At 36.4% G+C, this 26,925-nt stretch overlaps 3 protein-coding genes across 5 annotated transcripts in view; 1 reads left to right on the top strand and 2 right to left on the bottom strand.

The window, feature by feature from the left end:
• The window catches only part of LOC116163101 (suppressor of lurcher protein 1), a 77,710-nt gene that overhangs the window by 37,013 nt on the left and 13,772 nt on the right, over positions 1–26,925 (top strand). Inside the window, exons 1-3 of one of the 3 annotated variants that reach the window (XM_031476950.1) lie at positions 17,241–17,503; positions 17,559–17,691; positions 17,764–17,906. The exons of 1 other annotated variant lie outside the window; for it this stretch is intronic. In XM_031476950.1, coding sequence (XP_031332810.1) covers positions 17,897–17,906 — 10 coding nt within the window. In that variant the 5' untranslated portion in view covers positions 17,241–17,503; positions 17,559–17,691; positions 17,764–17,896. Of the gene's footprint in view, positions 1–17,240; positions 17,504–17,558; positions 17,907–26,925 lie in introns of those variants that run through there. One more of the 3 variants, XM_031476949.1, reaches the window with a different exon arrangement.
• On the bottom strand, positions 9,882–11,332 carry LOC116163099. The gene is made up of 2 exons (XM_031476945.1): positions 10,858–11,332; positions 9,882–10,802 (listed from the first exon to the last, which is right to left on the bottom strand). The coding sequence occupies exons 1-2, from the start codon at positions 11,051–11,053 to the stop codon at positions 9,937–9,939; spliced, it is 1,062 nt and encodes a 353-aa protein (XP_031332805.1). The 5' UTR covers positions 11,054–11,332; the 3' UTR covers positions 9,882–9,936.
• Positions 22,267–23,191, bottom strand: LOC116163107. The gene is made up of 3 exons (XM_031476958.1): positions 22,923–23,191; positions 22,612–22,877; positions 22,267–22,491 (listed from the first exon to the last, which is right to left on the bottom strand). The coding sequence occupies exons 1-3, from the start codon at positions 23,130–23,132 to the stop codon at positions 22,347–22,349; spliced, it is 621 nt and encodes a 206-aa protein (XP_031332818.1). The 5' UTR covers positions 23,133–23,191; the 3' UTR covers positions 22,267–22,346.

Raw genomic sequence — 26,925 nt, 5'->3', positions numbered from 1 at the left:
AATACTAAGAAAAGTGTTTGCAGTTAGCATATACAATTTTGTTAATGAAGTACTAAAAGGACTAAAGTATTTTTGTATAAGTATGTGTATGTCACCTTATTATCCCTTCAAAATCCTTGTTGTCACGAGTCGACCGAAACTTGTTTTTACTCATTTGGTTTCCTCTTATGCTCACACATGTTTTTGTACCTCATTCGTTAAGATTCACCCGACATTTCGACTTTCAGTCATTCGTATATATTCCTATATTTTCTACTATAGACACGTCTCTACGCGATGATGGCAGCTTGCCGAAATCGATTTCAGGAAGAAAAAAATTGTATTAAAAGTCGTCACTTGAGTTCTCTATTTATTGTATAACAATTTTTACATTCGGCTATTATATGAGAGCAGAAAATTTGCAGCTATAGAAAACAGAAATGTAAAAGTAGGTATATAATTTTAAATAACTAAAGAACAATCAAAGTAATTGATTCGTGTATATAAGACAACACATATCTAAAATTCAGAAATGAATGTCACACATATTCGATTCTCTTGAATTTTACACACATCGCATGAATAGGAGAAGCTCCCAATATATTTCTATTAGATTTCGAATAGTGGTATTTGGATGATGAACGAGAAGTATAAAATGGTACATATATCTTAAATCGTTATTTGAAATAGTAAGTCCTACTTTTTCTTATAAACGATCTGTAAAAAACCTTTTTTCCCATATTAATTCCCTATGTTCGGTTTTGGAATATTCACCCGGTATAAACCGGTTTTATTACATAAAATTATAATCAAATTTTGGTACAGTGACGGAATTTTTCTGGAGTCTTAGGGTGATTCCCAGGTGTTCACACCGTCGAACAATGAAATGACGTTGGGTACCTACTTATCAATATCATTACAGTTACTTATGTCACTTGGGAGTCCTTAACCGGAAAGGTGAACGAATACTTTCCATTGTTCTCTATGGTTCCTTGAGAGACACGATGCGGAAATTGTTTGTTAATCTCTAAGGTTGAGTATGTAAAGAGAAGTATTTTGAGCAAAGTGTAAAAGGATGTTTATAAATCACAGTCCGGTGAAGGATGGGTTTTCTAAACACAGAAGTCGCGAGGTGAAAACGTATGATGTCTAAAAAGGGTAAATGATTGTTTGTACCGATATCAAAAGTAAATTTGATAGGTGGGTGTTGAGTGTTTAGGTAGTTCTCTACATAGCGCCTAGAAAAGTGGTTGAAATTCAATTTCTTCTTGATCGGGTAACACACGACAAATTGTAGATATCTTCATCAGGAGAAAGGGTCGCTATGTGGTCAGGGTTATTGATAAGACGTCAAATTTTCATTTGATGTTTTAGACTGATTAAATTGAGTTTAAAATTTATTCCATTGAGACGATATCCTTACATAATCAATAAAACTGATGGTTTGTGATTTGTTTCAGGGTTTTGATAGTATTCTCAGCGTCTTTCCTAAAGTAACTTGAATGACGTTTATGTCTATCAATTTCTTGATAGATTAACTCGGTTGGTCGGTTCCTGTAATGCTGAAATTCTACGTGTTGACTGTACGTTTTAAAATTAAGAAATTTCGGTATTTGTCTCTAGACATGTTTGGAGGAAGGCCTAGTTGGGATTTTCTATGTTTGCATCTTTTTTTCGATGGATCTTGACAAACGTAACATTGGTCGGTCATACTTGTTAATTATGTATGATGATATACTCATATTTTGCTCTTTAAATTTGACCAAAAATTCAACATTGATTTGGACGCAGCTTGCAGAAGATTAAGAATTTTCTTAAAAATCGTTTAATCCATCAAATGGCCAGTCAGATTGTGCGATTTAGGGCTTTTTCTGAACCAGAAGAAAAAATGAATGTTGGTCTGTATATATCCTCCTAAACCATTTTATCTGATTGCAATGAAAGTGATAAAAATTTGGAAGTAGGCTTGCGAAGGTTTCTGATTAGTAAAACACTTACCGACATCCCACGAGAAGGGGAGCGGAATTTTACGTCCTGAAGATAGACTTGACACTTAGAACTTAGGTTTCTTTGAAGGTGTTGAGAGAAAGTACATCCCAAAATTTCCATGGAAACGGGCAAAAACAGAGACTGAAGTCGCGGACAGAAGCTAGATTTTAACATAAAAATGTAGTGAAAAACAATGTACTGCCTTATATTTTACATAATAAAAGGAGTAATACGTCCATAACAAGTCTCTTTCTTTGTAATTGGTAACGGTTTTATTTATAAATTATTATTGGTTGAGTATCACTGTAATTTTTGTTTGGGTTTCACTGTGTTTTGTCAGTTCAAAATGGATTCGTGGAGCGCCAAATGATCCTCTCATTTTGACCGTTGGATGCGCATGTTTCCTTGCTTTTTTCAATTGATCATTCTTCTTTGCGAGCACGTTGATCAACGGCTAATTCTAAGATGAGTGTAATTAATAAATTCCATGTAGGTTTAATTGTAAATTTCTAAGTATAATAATATTCTGTTTCTGGCGATTTAACCGACAGTTTGTATGATTTTCGAATTCGTTTGGATCGAGGTACACTATTCTCTCATTTTGGAGGCTTTAAATTGGATTTAGTTGTTTAATTTTTTGTGTTCGACAAGAAGTTACACGTGATTTTTTACACGGTTTTAATTTTTAGCTTGAGTTTCAAAGTCCCGAGCTCTAATTTTTAAGTCAACATTCACGTATAATTATCTCTTCCTTGACACCTGTTCAGCTAATATCAATTCAGGGAATGCAGTCGTATGCACAAAGTCAACACATGATCCCAGTTAACCTACAGGCAGCGCTTGGTGCGAAAATAACGCAAATTGGGTCAAGTGATCATTTATTTACTTTCATTAATCAATTAACCAAGTTTAAATTAGTGTTTAATTTGGTAGTAACCTTAAATTTTAAATGGGAGTAACAAGTGTAGTAGTAATACAAGGCCTATCCTGGATCACTTTACATTGAAATTCCTATATGTGCTAAGCATTGGAGGTCAAAGTCATGGGGGTTTTGTCTGTACCTGTCTGTCTCTCTCGGCTCAAGATCAAACGAATGCGTTCGATCCCAAATGCGCATTCGTGTTCAAGGTCAGAAGGGTGTCTCTCTCACAGGTCAAACAAAATTGTCGAGGGTGTATTTGTTTCGTGATCAAAGGTAAATGTGTTGCAATTCTTCGATGCTAAATATAGCTTATTGGCGATAGTAGAGTATCCTGAAACAAAGAGGCTATCTAGGAATGGTTTGCGACTTGAGAGTGGGCGTGGTTTAGATTAATATACCTAAGGTGTTTGTTGCAATGGACCTTTGTCGATAATAGACGAGATGTCATCAGCAGCGGCCGAGAGCAACTCGAACAAAGTATTTTTATTCAATGATGAAGGTGATCTATTTATGTTCAGTTACAATCCTATTCTAAATATAGCCTAGGGGCGATATGAGTTTGAGGATGAAGGATATATTATTTTGAAGCCGAAGGTGACAGGAGAGTAACCTAAGATGGGACACTTTTTTTAAAAAATTGGTAATTGACAAACTAATTGCGACATAAGGAAATTCCACAGTAAACATAAATGTTTATTCAATCAAAAGCGTATAGTAATAAGAAAATAAAATATTTACAAACAGACGATGTGAATTCTTACATTTTAAAAAAAAGTGAATTTGTCCCAACTTAGGACACCAGTTTCCTAAGATGGGACCAAGGATTTCCTAAGACGGGACATCAATTTTCGCAGTTAGCGCATGTAAAAAAATAGTCATCCATGATCCCACAGGACTCGTGAGCCCATTCCAAGCAATTGTGGCAGTGGTACCAATCTTCCTCACTTTCGTTGTATGGCTTTTCACATACGATGCAACTTGTATCATCTACAGTAGCATTCTCGGTAGCATTATCCTTTTTAGTGTTTTTGTTCTGGCCCAACTTTGTATTTTGGAAACTGTGACAATTCTTTCCCTTAACCAATGATTTTTTTTACTGTTTTGGCATTTATTGTCTTAGTGGTTTGCAAAGATTCTAATTCGTTTTTATATGGTGACTCCGTCAAAATGGTAGACTTCATAGATTTCCTAGAAGCCTTTTTTTGTTTTTCCTTCGCTGTTGATAGGGGACTAATGTCAATTAGCTTCACCTTATTGGAGGTATTAGAACTTGTTGCTGCTTTTCGTTTAGCTACTAAAGCTGACAGCGGAATTTGTTCTTCAGGATCACTCTCTTCTTGATTTAATGACGAAATCACAATATTTTTTGGTTTGGAATTAAGAGGTGTAACGTTTGCAATTGAGTTGGTGGGTGTTACTGCGCGGTTTTCTTCAGCCGAGTTTACCGTTTCATAGTGTTCTTGGATCTCTGTTGTTTTGGATGCAGCAAATTCCCATTCTTGAAAAATTTCATTATCGAAAGGCCAAATACCTGTTTTTTTTAATCCATTTACGGCTGTCTGTACCGTAGATGCTTTTCCAAATGCTTGCGAAACTGCTCCGGCGATCTGATACAACCCAAAAACACGACCCGGGTGATTTTTTAGCCACCGTGTAATGTAAGCAGCGTAATAAGACATGAACGGCTTAAAATACGCCACGTCTAATGGTTGCATCTTGTGGGTGCAATGGGGCGGTAAAGATAATAAAATGACGCCATTGTCACGGCAAAAGTCGATAACGCCTATGCTTTTAGTGTGGGAACAGTGTCCGTCTAAAATAATCAGAATTGGCCGTTTTTTTGAAGGTTTTGTTTGCTCGACAAAAATTCTTCAAAAATATCTCGCGATCCATCCAACCTTTGTCTTGGGGAAAAGCTGGGCTTCCGTTGGGTGCACTGTCCATCAACTCCGGTTTTATTTTTTTCCGGGGGAAAATAAAAGCTGGTGCCAAAAAACTCCCAGTAGTACTCATGGAAGCCACTATTGTAACATTTACTCCCTTCTCCGCACTTGTCAGTCCACCCACCTGCTTCTTGCCTTTTTGGGCTAGAATTTTTGGCAACTTTTGAACGGTAGTAACGCCGCTTTCGTCAACGTTCCATATACGGTCTGGGGTGAGCTTATGTTTTTCATAGAGTTTGTTCAGATTCTCAAAAAAACTTTGGACTGCTCGCTGATTGAATCCAGTTGCTCTGGCATAGGATGTCGCTTCTGGTCTTCTTAGGGCAATGTTTTTGTGCCTATTTAAAAAATTATAAATCCATTTTTTAGAAGCCATCCTGGTTTCTTTATTAAAATTATTAGGAATGTTATTGGCAGCGGCAAAATCAAATGCTATTTGACGGAGTTCCGAATACGTTATTCCAAAGAAGCGCTTTTCCATTTCAAAGATGTATTCGATAATTTCCTTTTCTTGTTCGACAGAGAAAACCTGCCTAAATCTTCCAAGATACTTCTCGCTTCCTGTTACAATTTTGTTTTTATTAGCAATCCTTCTTTGTAAAGGACTTTTTGGTACGTTGTATCGTTCCGCGGCCTGTCGTACGGATAGTTCCCCGTTGCGCACTTTTTCTATAGCAAGTGTCATATCTCCTGTAGCCCACATTCCCCGATCGGTTTTCCTTTTGTAATAACCATGTGTTTTAGGCATCTGTAATACCAAATAAAGCAAGATGTTGTATGACATTCAATGGGTCTCCTAAGACGGGACGTCCCAACTTAGGAATAGTTACTACGTCCCATCTTAGGAAACTTGCACTATTGTTAAAAAAGCCATAACCTATAATTCTATCAAACAATTATGGGAAAGTGTTTACTTGAAAATATCTTTGGAGGAGCTACTATTACAAGATATGGCGGTTGGACATTCAAATTACTTACCCTTAGTATGCTATTCACAATCTTATGAATCACGAAAATTTTAAGAAAACAACTGAGTTTAAACTTTCGGCTACCAGCGCTACTACAAATGCATTACAGGTTTGCGGCGTTGGCGGAATTACCAACATATTAACAGTATCGAAACTGTGCAAACAGATGGCGTAATTTGTTTTAGGTTCTGGTAAATTTTAGGTGTCCCGTCTTGAGACACTGTCCCATCTTAGGTTACTCTCCCCTATTTGATATTTATGAATTAAGACAATTATTGTATGTGAAGTTTTTGTATTTATTATTGCCTTTAACAGAAGCATCTGTGATTAAAATTTCAAAAAGATATCTCGATAAATACGACAGTTGATATTGGGCATCCTGCGCATGAGCACATTAATCTGATGTTTACAATATGCGTTACGTTTGCTTTTACTAAAAGCATCATTGGTAAAAGTTTTAAAGAAATATCTCCATAAATAAGAAAGTTGCCATTGCGAAGTCTGCGCATGCGTACATCTAATTTTTACTATATGCCATGTTTGCCTTTACTAGAAGTATCTGTGGTTAAAATTTCAACAAAATACATTAATAAATGGGTGCATATAAACCTATAAACCTATAAAGCCATAAATATCCCAATTCACACGGAATAATAACGTAAACTTTCTGAATAATCAGCGGCGTAACATGCTCGTAATATTATCACGGGCGATGTGCGAGAATTTTCAATTCGAATTAACAAATTCCTGCACACTGTTAAGTAAGTACCGTATCGACAGTATCCGCGACTTTTGCTCCACTGTCTTTTTTTCTACTCGGCAAACCTGGTAAATTCATACCCATACAAAACATAAGCATTTCCAATGCTAAAAACGTAAACAAGGTGCACGTTGGCAAATACCTCTCGAAATACTATTTGAGTTGTGTATTGTTATATAATTATATAGGAACAATTGAACCATGAAGCTAGAAACTTTGAGGTTTACAAACGCTGTGAGTACCTACATGAATAAGCTATAATTAAGAGGACCCCTATATAACATGAGAAGTGGCTCCTCCATTTCATGTCTTTCAACCGCAACATAGTGTCTGCTAAGCATTCTCTGTTCACCAACGCATCAAAGCCAGTCACGACGAACGTAGTACTTTATATAAGTATTAGATGTAGGTAATCGTAACCGTTATTGAACTATCTGAAATACATAGAAATAGAAAATTAGAATCCTATCCATCCGTAGCAGTAATCCCGTCACCTATAGAATAAGCAGATTCAAACGGCTTAAAGCTTGAAACGTAAAGATGATTTGCAGTTTCTAAAAGCAAAATAAAATCTACTTGCGAGAATTACGTCTCAAAATATTGCAATGTAAACTTTTCCGGGAATTGCCTCTGAATTGAAAGAATTTACGATTACTAACTATGACAGATTATGCCAATCCAAACTCTAATTCGTTGTAAATGGCTTTTACCAAGGCAATAAGAGCAACGGCAAAAGTCTTAATGACGGTTCCTATAAGTACAAATCATGTTACATTAGCAAAGGAAGTTGGCCTTTTACGCTGCCTTTCGCTTTTGGTGTGTTGCACGGATTTTATATTCAATTTTCACTTCGTCAATATTTAAAAAGGAAATGGAAACGGAAACATTTGTAAAAAGGATTGATTTCATTTTCTATTTCCAATTTCGCTTTGGATTACTTATAAAAAAACATGTTTGCGTTCCGCGATCTGTAGGGGATCATTTTTCCTTCTACGAAAATTTAGTTTCCTGCTTTTACGTGTGTACCTAATAATAATTTATCATTTTGACTGTATAACAACAAGATCTTGCTGAGAGTGTTTCAGAATATTTAATGTTTTATGGATTTTACGCTTTCTAGTGCTCATTATAAATTAGCGGGAGTGTGAACTCCCGGCCGACCCTCATCCCGTCTGTCCATTCGGTCATTCGCACTAAACTAAAAAACTCTTGGATATATAACGCTCAAATTTAGTATAGGCCATGACTTTGTTAAGGAAGAGGTATTAGGTTTTGTGTTTCGGGAATTGAAACCCTGAGGCATGTTATTATTTATATCTAGAATTGACTTTTATGTAATCAAAGTGTGTATTGTATGTAATCATATTAGGTACACAAGCGTTCAAGATAAATCTGTCTATCAATGAGGATGTCGAAAACCATAAAAGATTGTCGGGCGTGTTAAAATGGCACTGCCTTTTTCTCAAACCCACCGCATAAACGGTCAACTAGCTCAGGGATGGTAACGTGTAGCAGGGCATGAGTACTCCACAGCTTTACAAAAAAAATCCCGAAATGTAAAATTATTATGACAATGAAAAGACACCTGGAACCCGGTCCGGTTCACCCGGGCATTAAAATGACAATGGCTTGATGAGTCAAAATACTTGTATTCCAATCCAGGATCGACCGCGTTAATGAACATGTTACAATCCTTGAAGAATTGATCATGCATCAATAGATTAGTGAAGCTAATAGATGCTAATAGTCATTAACGACCTTTAAAATCCAAAGTAAAGGTAATATTGGTATAAACCTTTGAAGAAGAACTACCCACTAATTTCTTAATTAAGTGAAGAAAAGAAAAGTTAACGTAAATGACCCATTAACCCAGTTTCATTATCTCGCTCAACGGTTTGGGTAAAAGAGCATCCTCTTCAGATTTCTTGTTCTTCATTTTAGGGTTTTTTAGAACAATCGAGGTCCGTTTTTTGATATTTCTTCCTGATGCTGCTCTGTTTCTGGAATATCTGATTTTTGAGTCTGAAATAGGCACTTCTTCAAATAGGTACCGAAGAGGTTGATTATTGCCACAGGATTCGAAAATACTTTACATACTGCGTAGGGATCTTTCCGTTAGAGTACTATTTCAACTACAAAGGTGCACACAGTGGTGGATGTTGGATGTAATGATCAGTATCGGGTGGTGCCTACAACTGTTGTTCTCTATTCACAACTTTAGAAAATACTATCAGTTTACTTCTGCAAGTTAGCTCTCAGGAAGAGAAAATGTGTCACCGTATGTTTTTGTAACAATTGAATTGAGCAATTGCATATGTCTTTGGGTTCCAAAGTTTGGGATTACTTATATTTTGGTAAACATAAGGAAATAAACACATGTACCGCTTTATAGAGAACGGAAACAAAATTACGTCTGGAAATAAACGACGATAACAACGTGTGTATTTATCAATAAAAGGTGTGCAATTGGAGATAAGCATTAGTTACACTGTGTGTGCGGGGATTTTATGCGGCAGACGAGGTTACACTTTAAAAGGTAAGTACGTACTCTATGAGTGTGGTAAAGATGGTTACCCGCGTATTGGCGAAAATGTAATGGTTAAAACAAAAGGGTCGCCAAGGAGACGAGTTAATTTCGCGAGCAGTTATTTACTACCCCAGTTGTGCTAAATTTTTGTTGCAAAAATTTAAGCAAATCGCAGAAAACTACCATCTGAATGTGAACCTTCCAATAACGGATAATTTCTATTTCAGAAGCGTTAGAAATTGTGTGCCTAATGTTATAAACGAGACGGACGTGCATGGCTGAAGTTTCCTAAAATAAAGCAATTAGTAGAAATGAACAATTATCTAATTTGCTCTTTGAAACCTCCGTCACTCTATACTCGTAATTAAGCCCTTGATATTTACCCGGACTGTAAAGCTAATCTGATTATCTCTTGCTCTACAACGTTTTAATTTTGTCACTTTAACCCTTCTGTGTATGACGTTATGCGCACTTCTATCCTTTGGAAGAATCTTTTTTCCAGCCGCCTGCTTTTACGTTTGGAATTCCTTTCCCTTTTACTTTAACAATCCTTCTCTCATCACCCCACAAACTTATAGCATCAGCTTGAAATGCCATTGTCACAAATTATAAATAAAGATAAAACAGCAATTGTAATATTTCACAAATCAAAGCTAGTACCTACACCTATATAAAATCAATATACCGGGTGTCCACTCTCAAAGTCGAACATAGGGAATTAATATGTGTATTCAATTCGTAGTCTTTTGGCAATTATTTCTATAATACACCAATATAGTATGTTAGCAATAAAGGCTTCGAACGATTTTTATTAAAAATACACAAAAATACTAGTAAGGAAAAACAAATTAAAGTAAATATTCAAATAACCCCCCGTTTTGAGCTAAGCAATATCCCAGTCGGTTGTAAAAACTATTTCGCACATTCGCTAACTCCCTGTTAGTAATTAACGCGCATTCAGTAACTATAGCTTCTCTCAAAGAATTAATATCTGGGTGGCGTCTTTTATAAATTTTACTTTTAAGGTGTCCCCACAAGAAGAAGTCGCAAGGTGCCAAATCTGGAGATCTGGCTGGCCAATTTATGGTACCACTTCTACCAATCCAATGATTTGGAAATGAATTATTTAAAAAATGTCTAACGTTTAAACCAAAATGCGCAGGACAGCCGTCTTGTTGGAACCAGATCTCCTGATTTTCTCTTGCAACGTCTTCCAATGCGGGTCCTACCTTTGTTACCAAAAGATCTAAATAGGTTTCTGAATTTAAGTTTCCTTCAATTTCAAATGGGCCGATAATATTATGATTAAAAATCCCAGCCCAGATATTAATTTTTTGAGGATACTGAGTTCTGGTTGAAATATTAAGCCTAGGGTTTTCCTGAGCCCAATGACGTGTGTTTTGAACATTGGGTTCATTATTGAGGGTAAAGGTACACTCGTCTGTGAAGCATATCGACGATAGAAAGCGGCGATCGTTGTTAGCGCGCTCTTGTATCTCATAACAAAATGCACTCCTACTTTCTTCGTCAACATAAAAAATCTCTTGATGACATTGTGGTTTATAAGGGTGATATTTGTATTTCTTTAATATCATCCATACCCGCGACTTACATAAACCAGTTTCATGGGAAATTTGCCTCAAACTGTACGTTGGGTCTGCATTTATCATCGCCAAAACTTGCTCTTCTGTGCGGTCATCCCCTTGTCGATATCCTATGATATGATGTCATTTTAGAACATGTTTTAAAATAAAATTTGTAATGCTCACCACCCCTACTTTCTGATTCTACTGAAATATTTGCCTGATTTTCAAATTTTTCTACATATTTTTGTATGGTACTTGCTGATGGTATCGGTCTCGTATTAAACGCAACGGCAAACAAATCTCGAACTCTTCGCAAACTAACACCGCTATAAAAGGTTTTTACCATAAAAACTCTTTCTTCGTTGGTATAATTATTCATCTTTCCGTAAATTCAGTTTCACAAAAGCGTAAACGTCAAATTTTTATTGATAAACAAACTGTTTCAAGCCTACTATGTTTTGGAAAATACTGTCGAATTTTTAATCAAAACGATTTAAAATTTTTCATTACAATTTCAATTTTTAGTCTTGTTGTTAGTATCAGTGGATGCGCAATAATTTTCTCTTTCCAATGATACCATTACCTTTTCTGTAGAATAAGTTGGCGAGCAGAAATCCGCAAAAACGTTCAACTCCATGTTAAATCCCTATGTTCGAGTTTGAGANTTTCGTATCTTGTATCAAATCAGCATATGCTATGAGCGGCACATTGCCAATTTAGCTGAAGCGGCACGCTTCAATCTTTGTTGCTCACTCTGTATTAAACATATACTACATAAGGCCAAAAGAACACCAGAGAATTATAAGGGCTTACCGGGGGGTTACATGGGATGAACGTAGAAGCCTCTTATTGAGGGGGTTTGCAAGAAATTACTTAATGCTTACTTTTAAAATCCCTAAATATTTATCTCCCTTATCAAATTTATTAAAAGTTTACTATGCCTCAGTTTCAGTACACTCTCATACGTTTCATAAGGTTTAAAATTCTAACTGTCGTATCAATTTACATTTATATGCTGACTGCTGAGTCATATGTTTTAATAATCAAAGTATGGTTTATAATATCAACAAAACTTCACAACAAGAGCACACGGGAATAACACATTATTGCATTTCCTACCTACCCCGTGCACATCAGCTGCAATGTAATCGGGACGTCGAGATGGTTTTCTTTCAAGACATCAGACATACGTTTGGAGTAATGGGGTATGCGATAGGTATCGGAGTCCCATTTCCCCATTACTCTCAAGGTATTTCTGACTATCGTGGTAGAAAACAATCTTGGCGTAATATATGATGACATCATCCACAAGCATTACGCGTAGCAGCTCGCCTCCTGCTCTGTGGGTAGGGATTTCTCCATGTTTTACTCGAAGTACCCCATTCTTTCGGTTTATCGTAAACTCCAATTTTCACAAGTCCATTCCCAAAATCACCTCATCCACGATGTCTGCTACCAATACTTGATGCGTATCCTTCTTGAAACAAATACCAATATCGACCGTCAGCTCTCCCAGCACAAGAGCTGCAATCTTCAGTCTCATCTTTGATGATTGTGGCCTTTTCTCCCATACTAGGTCAGGTCTTACGATGGTCTTCGTTAACACCCGTATCTAACAGCATCCTACACGTTTTCCTAAATACAGTGCCATCTACATATGTATGAACTATTTGGTTGATGCTTAAGCAACCTGACCTGCAGTCTCTGGAGCATAACTTAGATAAGTCGATGCTCGCCTTTCCATAAACCCTTTCTAGTTTTCCTGATTATTGGTCGCGGCACTGTCGGGGCAATTTATTCTAATGTGTCCGTGTTTACCACAGCCTCAGCATCGCAGCCTTCGTCATTTTGTCCGTTGCTACTCCAACTGCTCTAATATTTTCACTATTTCTTTCATATTTGCGACCGTGATGCAATTTGCTCGAAATCCCTTTGCTGGTGTTCTTGAATCATACGCAAAACATCCAACGCATCTCCACGTAAAGCAACTATCAGGAAAGTTGCCGTCTCTTCCAGTGTCCCCTTATTTGTATCTGCGGTGACCTCAAAGTAGGTGGACCACTGTGATTTTCCATCGAATGTCGGTGGTTTAACTCGAACTTTCTTCGTACTAATACGATTCGGCGGCTTCTTTGCGGGACGATTGTGGAACGGTAGATCTTGTGTGACACATCACTCTTGTCGCGTTCTTCAGTGAATACCATAAATCGTTTTCGTAGTTCATCAACTTCGTTTTTTATCGTATGAATTTTATCTTGGACATCCTGTATGTCATCTTGAATCACACCTCTTACTTCCTATTGACCTGCTTGGATTTTGGCTTCGACGTCTTCTATTTTAGTTTCCAGGGCTTCTTGACCGGCTTTCATTTCTTGCATTAACTGCAGATTTTCTGACGTACATCTGGCCTAAAATTCCACTAATTGTTCACTTAAACACAACCCCACACCTGACACCAGTGTAATGTAAATTTAATTACGTCTTTTATTTATTTACCATTAATTAACAATAAATTTACAATAGCCTAAAAATGGATTAATTTATAACAGTAATTACAATTGATCACTCACAATTTATAACATAACAAGAAGCCATCGATGTAGGCACTGACTGAATCATAATGGGACTTGCTTGTATATCAAAATCCCCTCTTGCTTGATAGTTGGCGAACGCTTCCGGATACTTCCGAGCCTTTCTAAAATGTTCTCGAACATACTTCTCGGAAAGATTACCTCACATCCACCTTCGTCGTTACCGCCGATGACTAATCTTTCATGGTGGCTCGATGTCTATGGAAATTTCTTGAATGTTCGCTACACTATACTTTATCTTTTTGCTTTACTTTCTCCATCTCACGGAGGAATAATATTTTGTCATTTTAGCGCATTTTCCAACAAAGTTGGGTGCGCTATTTCAGTCAGTTTCTCTGTTCATCCGTCTGTACTCCTACAGTTTTCAAGATATTTAGTTCGTTCTTTTTGCATTCGGTAGCGTATAGCTTTGGCACTTGAGCCAAGGAGAATGTTGACGATTAAACTGCGCATGCGCAGCTGCGCAATGTCAACTTCCTTATTTATTAATATATGTTGTTGAAATTTTAACCACAGATACTTCTAGTAAAAATAAACATATCGCATATAGAACAAATCAGATGTGCGCATGCGCAGACTGCGCAATGCCAACGTTCGTATTTATAGAGATATTTCTTTGAAATGTTAACCAAAGATGAAGAAAAACATAGCGCACATAGCTATGACCCTTTGGGAAGTACTGATTAATTGATGTAAAATACGCTGAACTTACTCGCCTTATAGGGCGAAAATATGTGGTTAGCGAAAGCTATTTTTGCGTATTCAAATGAACACCAATCCCTAAAATCAGATAATTAATATTGGCCAAAGGTATTGTTATGAGCTCATTTAAAACCCCTGCGTATACGGTATACCACACTCCGTTAACTGCTATTAACCAAACAAGTTGTTTACATCATCATGACCACAGTTTGTTTGGGAAGACGCTTTAGAACCTTGAAATTGTATACAGCTTTAAAAATTCCTATTCCCTTATTTCTACGAGAACAGTTTTTTTTTAGAAAGTTCTCACAACTTTAAAGTTAAGTATATTTATACATATTTAACAAACTCTTTGTGGCATTTTAATTATTCGGTCACTACTTATAACTCTACAACTACAATAACTACTGTCCTTGCAATCATTTAAAACTGACTCTGTCTGCTTGTCTTTAAACACTCTTCAACAAGGTAATTTGGATTCTTCTATTGTGATCTCCGGAACAGTAACAGCTTTGTCATCTAGCTCTGGTCCTAGCTCTTCTTCTGGAACATTAGATATCATGCTGCAGTGTATATATAGTCTTTTGAGCGGTCTGAGTCTGAGCCGCTCTCCACGTTATGTTTTAATTCTCACCTTTTTTCTACCCACTAATATCGAATAGTGTTCCCGCAGCGCAGCATACCAAGCAAACTTTAACAAAACTCCTTATGTTTCTTCAAAATCAAGTTGTGAACGTGCTCACTGGACAACAAAATAGGATATCTGTAGTTTTTGTCTTGTTTTCAATTCTAAGTACGCCAAATTCATCATATCTGGGTTTCAAACTTTTAATCTGACTATCATCAAAACCAGAAGAACACTCTTTTTGCACCTCTTTCAGAATAAACTTTTCTGAGTGAGATCGCTCCACTATCATTTTCATGTTAGAGAAGGAACAGGATTCTGATGAAGTCAAAGAAGTCAAGAATCTTAGATATGAGCAAAATATAGATTTCCAAAGAAAAAGGATGTAGTGGTCGAATCTTAAGAATGTTAGTAGTTTTGGAAATCTATAACAAAAAATTATTTTCCGCTCAATTTAAATTTTGTCGATTTTCGGTAAAATATCAAGACTAAACGATTCGAGCAATGCTCCCATTGGAAATGAGTCAAGTGCACCTGCATTGCTGTAGCTAGTGGATTGGATAATCTGATAGTTGTAGGCATCTTAACTCCTGTTTCATTTATGATAACATGTGGAAATGCGCGTCGATACTAAAATGTGCCTGCTACACATTACTATATTTAAGACAATCTGATTTTCGGAATTGATAATGCAAAAGTATGACTCTCCCATCTCATGAGCACATCTAACACTCAAATGACACACCTGTTCATGCAGGCAAACATTTTAACCACGACGTAATTTTGAACAGCTTGAAAACCCCTACATTACATAATTTTAAACCTGCACCTATCGCAGCCGCTTTAAAGCTAATTTAGTTCCGAAATTGCGTATAAATTTTAAATACTAGAACAAAGAAATCAATTAAACGCTACAGTGTCGCAACTTTGGCACTTTAATAACTCAAGTTTTCCCATTATTTTGCTTCAACGAAGTTAGGCAAGTTTCCGAGGTGATATGATTTTGTGCCATTCTCGTTTTTATTGTATTTATTTTTATTTTACGATATACGTGAGGTATTTTACAAATGAACTTGAGTATGATACGGCCGTTAAATTAAAATATTTCCGGAGGCTCGATAGCATGCGAAAAAGAGACAAACCTTTCGCTGGAATAACTAATGGTGTAGGAATAATTTAGCTTTGAAAAAAATCGAGATAAACAAGCTCCCTGATGCCAATACAGAATTTTTTTTATTAGCGGCGAATTCTGCGCTTCCCTTTAAAATGACTAGTTCTTTTCAGCTGAATGTATCCGTATAAAAACGGAGTTGATTGAAAGTTCTATTCAAGGAGTTTCTTTTTTCTAATGCAGGTTTTCTAGAACGTAGGTGTCAAAGCTCGAATTATCAACTCAACTACGTTTCAGGCAACAATCTGCACCCTCGGGATTAAAACCCACACTTTAGTCCCTTGGTATATAATATATTATTGCTACTTTGTTGTAAAATAATTAGGGCAGAAAATATTTGCTGTAAAATAATTAGGGGAGAAAATATTTTAATATAAAGAAATTACTATTGAAATACCTATACCGGGGGAATATTTTAAAACCGAACATAGGCAAAAAAAACTTTTTTGTATATCGTTGCTCCGCATGTTAACTTAGAGGGTTTATAATGACACCAATCAAAAGAAGATTTTTTTTCTCGTCTAATATTACGAATTAGTTTATTTTCAGCTGTATTTCTCATTATTTTATCAAAAAATCGGCAATAAATCCAATTAGAAAAATCATGTTAAGCCATGGAAATTTCCTAAAGAGTTGAAATAGGTTTTTAAACAGACGGAATGGGACGCTCATTAAAATGCACGAAAAACAAATATCGCGTACTAGAGTAAATATTTCCGTTGTAAACGTTATTTATTATAAATACTTTTTTCCTCCGTGAACCGCATTTTACAAAAAAAGTAATGCCAGTTGTCATAAACTGATATTGATTTCGACGTTTGAATCTACCGTTTGTCTCACTAGTCATAGCTTAACATTATTTTGGTAAGTGGATTTATTGCGGAATTTTTGATAAAATCGTGAGAAATACACCTGAAAATGAACTAATTCGTATATCATTAGACGAGGAAAAAAATCTTATTTCGATTGGTGTCATTATAAACTCTCTAGGTTAACATGGGGAGCAAGTACCTATGTACAAAAATTCTTTTTCCCATGTTAATTCCCTATGTTTGGTTTGGGAATATTCACCCGGTGTGTAAACCAATTCTACACCCTGTATAAGCGAAAAGTTATACTCGTACAAGTTACAAACTTCTGTCTAAAATTGGACGACGAAAATGTTACATGTATGCGTTGGAATAATAGACATTTTGAATTCAACAAATTTACATACGTAATGTGTAACTGCATTAAACTGGTACATTGTGGAATGGAATACTCTGGAGAACTATGTGCATGAAAGCGATAATTTTAAGTCAACACATAATTGAGAATACTGTCACGCCAGCCAGCTTTTCATTATCTCTTTGCTAACTAATGAACAATAAACTTAATTCATCATACTCAATAAACTACAGAAACGAGCAAATATTTTATCTTGTACAAGTAAGTATAAAATGAAAACAATGTCATTTGTGAAAGTAAATCACTTAGGTAGTGATAGTGTATTACAGTTTCTGGTAGTGAAATTTCAGTTTACGTATGGAAAAGTGAAGCGCATTGTCGCACACGAAAAGTCTAAAACATATATGAGCCCAAACCTAGGCTCAGCTCAAACTTAGCACCTGCGGGTGTAACGGACGGTTCACCGTGTATCTGTATATTCTACTTATCCTTCGTTTCTCGGCGTCGCGTCCGTGTGAGGTATTTCGGAACTTACCTTAATTATAGGTACTTTTATTCTTCTAGATACATCAGGTAAATAAATGGGTAAATAAATAGGGAATAATTAAGTTACTTTTGATCTTCGCAGGTACTTTCAACAAATAATAATTACAAATTTGGGCAAGATATTACTACCGTACTCCAATGTGCTTGGAGGAATTCGTAAATAAATTGTCATTAATTCTCAAGTATATATAAAGTGACCGTGAGTTTTAAAATAGGTACGCCGTTGGATTTTAATTAGTATAAAGGACTATTGCCTTTTACCTTATGAATGAAGTCTCTTGATTCAGCGGGAGTTGTTGAACTTGATTCGGTCGACGAATCTTGGAATTTGTTCTGCGACTTGCAAATTGTCGATGTCGTAGATGGCCACGCCCTGGTGCTTTGAAATCTGCAACCATCCGCTGCAGTCTCCTCGGATAAATGGACTCCAGTAACTTGATTTTTTTAATTTAGATCGTCACTGCTCCCTTTGTCAAATTTAGAAACAAACGCTAGCGATAAAACTCGCAAGCGATAAACAAACGCGAGATTAAGTCGTTGGTCCTGTCAGAGTAAGTAGTTCGTGAACCCTTTTAACTGCGCGTTACTGTGATTTCACTTTTTAGGAAATTACGGTATATTTGCACGTAAATGGTGATTTCTTTCGCGCTGAGCAATCCGATTAGTTGGCAGTAATTTGAAATTCACTGTCTTTTTCACACTTAATAATTTGGTATTATTGTTCTAAAACGACAATAGTTTTAGGCGCTTTTTTTATATTTGGCAACGTTAAAAATGGCGCGCGTTCAAAACTTGCGCTTACAATACGAGTTCCACAACGACTTAATTCGCACTCATTAAAATTTACCGTCTTTTTCTCCCCGCTGCACATTTTACACCGCTCTCCGTCCAAAGTACATTTCCTCTATTCTAAATTTAAACTTACAACAAATGATACGTTTACAAAACCTAATATACATTATATACAGTTAATTACAAAATTTTATTCCTTCACGCCCAGGCCTAAAAGCATTATGTGCAATTTAAAATATTCACACCCATTACACGGGTAACCAGTTCTTGTTATGATGCGTATTCTTTTAATGAAATTATTGGTTTGAATTAATGATGAGCTAACAACAAATGTCCAATCGTTTCAAATGAAAAAGTATACGGTAAATCTTAAAACTGGCCGGTTCGGTTTGGTAAAAGTATAAAATTAAGTAAGTGACACCATTTCTCGCACATTTACCACATCTATTTGGTAAATCTCAGGTTGAACGTGTCTACCCTAGAATTCAAGAAATTTTGGACACATACAGTAACATGTCCATTTGAAAATTGTTCAATTTAACAATACATGGGCTTTTATGGAGAAACTCCCAGCCGGGCACAAACTTCGTGATAAAATATTATATTCGCATCATCTCGAGATGAGACTGCCCTTTAAAGATTCCTTGTTTCATTAGGAATCCAATAATAAAAAGCAAAGTGCTTGCCATTGGATTACCTTTCGAGCTTTCTTTAGTTCTCTGCATCAAAACGGGTCAGATAGTCGGAGGCGGCCGCCATGTTGGATGAAATATTTGATTACTAATACCATAATATAACACAATAGTAAAACAACGCGTTTGAATTTTGGTTAGTTCATATTTGTGATTGCTAGATGTCTCACGAGTCGGTATATTTGTAAAGTGGTGTGCGTCCATGATACAACATTCGGTGTTACCAATTGTAATTGAATCTTCCCTTCAGTAGATGTCGCTGAACCCAGTACAGTTAGCCATATGAAATGTGTTTAACTTCAACAGAGTAATATCTATATTACACTGGCTTACTGTAATACCACGCCAGGTGCATGCTACAGTTATCATTTATTTTTATAGATAGAATATCAATTCCATTTAATTCTTCGTTCCACTCATTTTAGTACACGTTTACGTTCCATTAAAGGTCATTATGGCAATAAAATATATAGGGAGTTCTTTATTATTAAAAGAGCTCCTATAAGCGAATTCATGATTTCTGTCCGTCTGTCAGTCCGTCTGTGTACCTACATGATAACTCCCGAACGATTTCGAATTTTCCAATTCTGTTTTCAGTAATAAGTAGGTAGACAGTGGTCAAGCGACTAAGTGATTAAATTTTGGTCAATACTCGTTAACCGTAAGAGACCTTGTCGCTCGTTGTCTATATTGGTTTAGTTATTTCCTTTTCTTCGTCATAAAATTATATTGGGTTGCGATTAATACATTCAACGGGTAATCATAAATAAAAGGTGCTTTTATCTATGATCTATGACGATTAATAAATTATACCACAGTATAATACATATTATGATTATAGAGATGTGCGGTTAATTGATAAAATGAGTGTTGCCGAAAGGGGAATAAGTACCTACAATAACAATTTTGTTAAAACCCAATGAACCAAATGGCCATGAAGTTGTTTCGGATGAGACCGATTCGGTCCCGGCGCTCATTTCAGTCACCGTCGTTTTGGGCCAACAATTTAATTGTGCTGAAACGAGCACTAACGAACTATTTTTTCTCCTAAAACGCAGCGTGAAAATTGCATGTCTCGTCGATAACTGATTACTTCACCAAAATGGTCAGTAAATTATTTTACAAAATTGAGCGTTTGCTTTAATGCGAACCTATTTGATTGATATTGACTTTACCAAAGCTTTGAATATAAATTTTATATTCAAAGACCAAAGTCAATGTTATTGATAATTAATTTTTTATACAAATGCCTTGGCACCAAATAAATAAAATAAACAACACCAAAAGTTTTAAATTTTTAGTTATTTGTACAACTAGACAACTAATTTTAACATTGGAAATGTTTTTGGTTTCGTATAGATATGTGGTGGTATATGTGCACAAAGTTACGAGTTTCGTTCACGCACAAAAACAATCATTGCCATGAATTTTAAGCTACACTCCACTTAAATTTGTCGGTGCAAACGTCCATAAGGTCCGGTTGTACAACGTCAGTTTAAACTTCGGTTCAGAAACACGATTGGTCAACATGCGAAATATTCGTTCTTAACGTTTTGACCTCAGCAATAGATTATTATATTTCTACCATGTACCATGAAGGACCAGCCCCTCTTTCCCCCAAGTCTCCATTTTGATAAGGCGCGAGGAAGAAAGGCGGTTTGTAGAAAATAGAGATCCTTCGTCGGTAATTTTAATTAGAGTGTCTTGAAAGATAAAACGAAAGCAGTCTCGAAGGAAATCTGTAATTTATAGAAACTAATTGTTTTCCATTGGACCTTTCATAAGAATACCATGAAGGGAAAATCGTAAAAATCCAGCCACAAATATGAAAGATAGCGTTGCACATGTGCAATCCATTTTTGACGTGCTACTTCAATTTCAGTTTATAAGAAGAATTTCAATGCTTTTCTAAATAAGAAAGTTGGAACTGCGCATGCGCAAATCTAAATTTTGAAACTAACGTTAGATTTTCCTAGTTTTCCTTGAGGTGACAGAGCTATAAGCTACCAAATGCAAAAAGAACGAACTAATATGGTTAAAATTTATATTTTGAAAACTGTGGGAATAGAGGCCTCGGTCGGACAGACGGACGACGGACAGAGAAAGTGGCTACAATAGCGCACCCACCTTCCTTGGAAAATGCGCTAAAAATATAAGCGGATTATACAAAGAGGAACAGGAACGTAATACAATTTTCTTGATTCGGCATTAGTTTTATTTTTCTATTCGAGGTGCTTACATACAAAATTTCATTTTCCCATCTTAACAAATAAAAAAATTAGATTGCGCAGATACAAAAGTTGGGGCAAATTTTTTATGCATCTGCGCAGTTTCTTGAGGTTTAAGGAATATTACTAAAACAAAAAACCGGATTTTCATATGTGCAAACAACAAACATAAAAAACCTTCTTTTCAGGTGTGTGCAGTTTTTGGGCTGTAACTTTTTATTCCGTTAGTCTACTCAGCTGAAAAACAATGGCGACCTTTCTTATATCCTTATGAATATGTGTACCCATTTTCAAAATTATCGGACGTTTCTACACAAAGTTATCGTGCATACGGGCGACAAACGGACAGACAGACAGACAGCAATACAAAATTATGAACGGTCTCGAGGATCGTTAATAAGTAATAACAAAGAATCAACGAACTCGTTAACGATAAATAAAGTATGGATACGTGCGCATGCAAGATGCATGTTTAAAAATGTCGTTAATATATTTACGATGATAAAGTAAATCGAGTACAATTGTAATCAGTAATTAAATTACAAATTTTGTAAAGTAGGTACCTAATCAATTACTGTAAATACTTTTATGATAAAGTAATTTGTAATCAGTATTCGAATAGTTTTTAGAGTAATCATTCCAGTTCTGCTTGTAAGTATAGTGCTTGATTATGACGATATGAAATAGGAATACGATATGGGAAGAATATTTAAACTCGATTACCGAACCGCTTAAACCGCCTTAACGTTCACTTTTAATACGACTTCTTCTAAAACGCGATAACTGGCGAAACTGACTGTTTTGCAAAAAGCTTCGATAACAGCAAAACTAACTGTTTTGCAACAAATAAGTTCGAATCGTTCCTCCTTCCTTAATAACATAATGGGCGCCTTAGAAAAATCAAACTGCGCTTGTGCTTTCTATAAAAGTGATCACACGCCCTTATCTTGAAATTTAATTAGCATACGCAGCAATAACAGTTCTTATCGCAGACCGGAGACAAACTTTTACACGCTTTTACTACTTAGTTAAGTATACAAATTAGTTACACAGAAGCACAGAAATTTTATTTCATCCATACATCTAATGTAGGGGCGTAATTTAATCATCAGAACATTTCAATAGATACAAAGATATTAAACCGCTTCAAAATTAGAATTAGTTGCCTTCTGAATCGGTAGACCAGTCGAGTTCGCTGTCAGTCGAGTACCTTCTTCGACGCGAGCCTTTTTTAGCTGTAAATCGTTTGGCAAATTTCACTGCTCTTTTTGAAATATCTTTCGTAAAGATAGGTACACCGCATCTGTCAAATAGAACTCATATAGGACAACAGTAAAGATAGAAACCCAATGGGTGAGTGTCGACAGTTGATCGCATGGTATACCTACATTGAAAATGTTTCCAAAATTTGTAAACAACTTACTTGAGCAGCCTTAGGTCCACCACTTTGCATGAATGCAACGCACATACTAAAAAAAATAAACTGAGTGCATCACTGCTCACAGTCAAAACTCCATCCGATTTTAGTATCTCCAAGTGGTCTGTTATACAGGTGGCGTCTACACCAACTACATTTGCGGCTTCGTATATATTATCCGGTATAGTACGTATAAATGTCATAAATTTCAACTGAAGAGGACACCAGAAGTCTGACACAAGAAGCTCAACCATTAGAACGGCAACTAAAAACTACAAGGCTACATATTAGTGCATGTTTGCATAAGAGAGTGTTACCTCTATAATTTCACCTGCAGGTTTTCTAAGGCTGCGAAAGCACGACGGATATGGGTTTAAAGGTACGTTCCAAAGTAAATAAAACACGGCCACGAGAAACATCAAATAGGTTTCATAAGGAATACAGTCTAAATTTGACGGCGTCCTAAATAGATATGTTCCACTGATATGCAGAGAGCACGCCGCCGCAATTGCCAAAACTCGACCCATACTGACAATTTTGACACCAAACGAATGACACTTTTCGTTTCTATGCGTTTGTACACCATCACAATGTCAGTAATATGTCAAAATATAATCTAGCAGTCTCGATCACGCGAAGACATAAGTATCTAGTATCTTATTAATCTTTTTGCAAAACTGGAACATTGCCATTTGTGTCAATAATTACAAACCATGTTTATGTAAATTTGATGACGTTAGCTAATTGAACAGTTTTGATAAATAGCTGCATGAATTTACCTTTCAAGATGTAATGTTTCTCGAACGTATTTGAAATTTTACCTTGTTACTCGAAATTCTGTAACGTATCTGTTACCGGTGAAGCAAAGGCAGAAACTTCTCACAACAAACGCTCTTTTTATAACTGCATAGTGGTAAATCCCATCACGTCTCACATTTTTAGATGTTGAGAAAGTTCAAAAAATAAATTTGTCAATCGTGATGGAAACGAAGCTCATATCTTGGTTCCTCGGATTGTTGAGTCTGACAGCCTTTTTAATAACCCTTGGGTCAGAATTTTATTAATCAATGCTTCGGAAAAAATGGCTTGTGTGGAATCCATTCGCTAATGTTTCAGCCCACGAAATTCCCAATGCATCATATTCGTTAATAATATTGTTAGTCGATTGCAGCTGGTTTTTGCAAAATTCCATGCAATCAACATTTCTTTTATTAATGTTAGGTACTCTTGCCTTTTAGCCTTGCGGTTAAATTTGTAGATTTTTGTATTGATGAACGAGGTAGTTTTGACGTTGAATCATTCGAAATCTGAAAAAAAAGAAGAAAAAAAGTATTAATTAATAGATATTTTATTGTAGTTTCCATTAAAAAAATGAAAATTGGGGTAAAATAGCGTCGGGATTTAAGAATAAATGGGAGTTCTATAACTTTTATAGGTGTGTGGACAATTCACGCCCGTATAATTCGCTCCCGGACAATTCGCGCTCGGATAATTCGCTCCCTTTGCTCGCTTTGGTTCTAAACACCAAAACGTTTTTCCGGGAGCAAATTATCCGGGTGCGAATTGTCCGGGAGCGAATTATCCGGGCGCGAATTATCCGGGTGCGAATTGTCCGGGAGCGAATTATCCGGGCGCAAATTGTCTGGAAGCGAATTGTCCGGAAGCGAATTGTCCGGGCGCGAATTGTCAGGGAGCGAATTTTCCGGGCGCGGATTGTCCTACAACCCTTTTATAATATCGTTGTAATGGCTCTTGTAAACGCAAATTATGAATTTATTTTCATTGATGTGAAAAACGGCAGACATTCAGATGGGGGAATTTTGGAGTATACAGAATTTTATCATAAACTGACGAACGGTGAGTTCTTATTTGTTTTATGCAACAAATTTTTTTTTTAAACAATAATTTTCCAGGTCAGTTACATTTGCCGGTTAATGATGAGACGGAGAAAAATCTGAATTTTGTTTTCTTAGGTAAATAAATAATAGCATTGACTAATTAGTCAATGATAATAGCCAAAGGTCTGACTCTTAGCCACCATGTTAAGGAGTTCCTAACCGACAAGGAACCGTGGAGCGAGAGAGCCGGACAATCGTGGAGATAGCCCGTACTTTCAAGTATGGGAAACCCGACGTCAAATAAATTGTTTGCAGCAATTTGGACGGAACTCGTCACAGCTGCTAGATATGTCTTCAATAGAGTGGGAAAACCCCATTTGCGGACAAGACGCCTTGGTGAGAAATCACGGATCCAACATCTACGCATTGTTTGTTTCCAATGCTACGTCCATCTTCCTGCACAGAAGAGACGAAAAGTGCATCCAAAAGCCTGTCTGGTCAGATATGAGGGTGATGCACGATAACTGATTTACATTCCTGAGAATGGGCGTGTTGTTGTTTCACGTGACGTCATATTTAATGATAAATCACCCGTGACGAAAGTGCTGAAGTGAAGAAGGATCGAGTAAACGAAGGGAGAACCCCGCTGGGGAGAAGCTTGACGACGAGCTACCTGTCGGTGAGAAACTTGTCAACGAGTCTATTCCAGACAAAGAATTGTGTAGTTCGGATAACATGTCCCGTGATGATTCGGATTCCTAATTCCCCCCAGAATGGCTAAAGGACTACGTCACATCCAGGAGTTCTTCTCATAGAAGACGAGTCTACGACCTTTAATGAACCAATCCGATGTAAGAATCTCGAAGAGTGGAAATCAGCCATGGATAGCGTTGGACAAAAAATCGATTAATCGATTATAATCAAATGATAACCGATAATTGGGTTTGATTATTCTTTTAAATTCATGGATTAATCGATTATTTGATTATAATCGATTATCTGATTAATCGATTATTTGATTAATCAAGTGCTTAATTACTCGATTATTTGATTAATCGATTAATCGGTATAATCATTCAAACTGTAATCGCCTACCCCTAGCCATGGACGCAAAAATTAAATCGATGCACTAGAACGACGCATGGGAATTGACAAATCTCTCTCCGGGCAAGATACCCAACAGAAATAAGTGGGTCTTTCGGATCAAGCGTAATCCTGACGGAAACACTGACAAGTATCGCGCGAGATTGATCAAGGACGTAGAGGACATCTTCATGAAGCAGCCCGAAGGCTATGAAGACGAGACAAATCATTACGCTATATAATGACCAGGTTACTGACGATGGATTAGTGGCACCCAACAACTAATTTGAGATGGACTTATTCACAAAACAACTACGCTCACAAATCGATATTGTTGTGAAAGAAGTATCCCACTTTGTGGGACTCAAAATTGTTCAACGCGATGGTGACATCATAGTCAGCCAATCAACGTATATCAAAAAATCCTTTTTAAATTCAATATGGGAGGGCGAAACCTGTTTTTTACACCGATGGAATAACTCAGCGTTCCATGTACAGAGAAAGTTCTTGGGTTCCCATATCATTGGGAGCTCTACTCTATGTAGCCCGCGAACCCCGTTGCGACATTCAGTATTAGTGTTTTATCACCTCGTTTGGGAAATCCTACAGAGGTAGATGTGGTAAGAGTAAAGAGAGTAATTCGCCACCTAGCAGGTACCATTAATCTGAAGTTGATATCAGGAACCCCTAACACCTCGTTACTGGAATGTTACATTGACGCGACTAAAGGAAAAGTGTGAAGAAAATAGAGTCAAATTTGGCTGTCTGGCATTCAATGACTTATTTTTTTTAAGGAATACAAAAATAGTAGTAGTACTCTAGTTCATTTAAAAGTTAGCGGTAGAAAGCTTGTGGGAAACTTTGACCTTCACGTGAATGGTAAAGCGCGAGTCAATAGTTACGCTGAAAAATTAAACGAGTGACGAAATTTGGAAGCTGGTAGTTTCTGTGCAACTAAACTTTCGAACTGTCATTAAACAGTTAATGTGAAAGAGCAAACGTAAGTGTTTGGCCCAGCCAGGCGCTGGATATTTTATTTTATAAATTTGGTGTTGGTTTGTTAATTTTTTCCTATGTGTGCTGATATTCAAACACAGAACCATCTACCTTCTTTCTGCCTTCTTACAATGAATGCAGTATAGTTGTTATTTCATCCTATCTAGTAATCGTCGTTTTGCCAGACTCATTTGGTAAATCGTATTTTACCAGACTGCAAATGTTGTCTGTTACCGGCACTATACCAATTGACAATATCAACTTTTTTTCCGTTGAATAACATCGCACACGAACGAAAATAAAAATATGGAAGCCAAAGCAACATTATACAAATTGATTAATATGACAGCCAGATCTTTATTTGTTTTAAGTATAGTTACTTTGGTTGTACAAAATAGGGCGC

The sequence above is a fragment of the Photinus pyralis genome, unplaced genomic scaffold (assembly GCF_008802855.1).
Source record: "Photinus pyralis isolate 1611_PpyrPB1 unplaced genomic scaffold, Ppyr1.3 Ppyr1.4_LG2, whole genome shotgun sequence".
Lineage (NCBI taxonomy): Eukaryota > Metazoa > Arthropoda > Insecta > Coleoptera > Lampyridae > Photinus > Photinus pyralis.
This window is presented reverse-complemented; position numbering and strand designations above follow the sequence as displayed.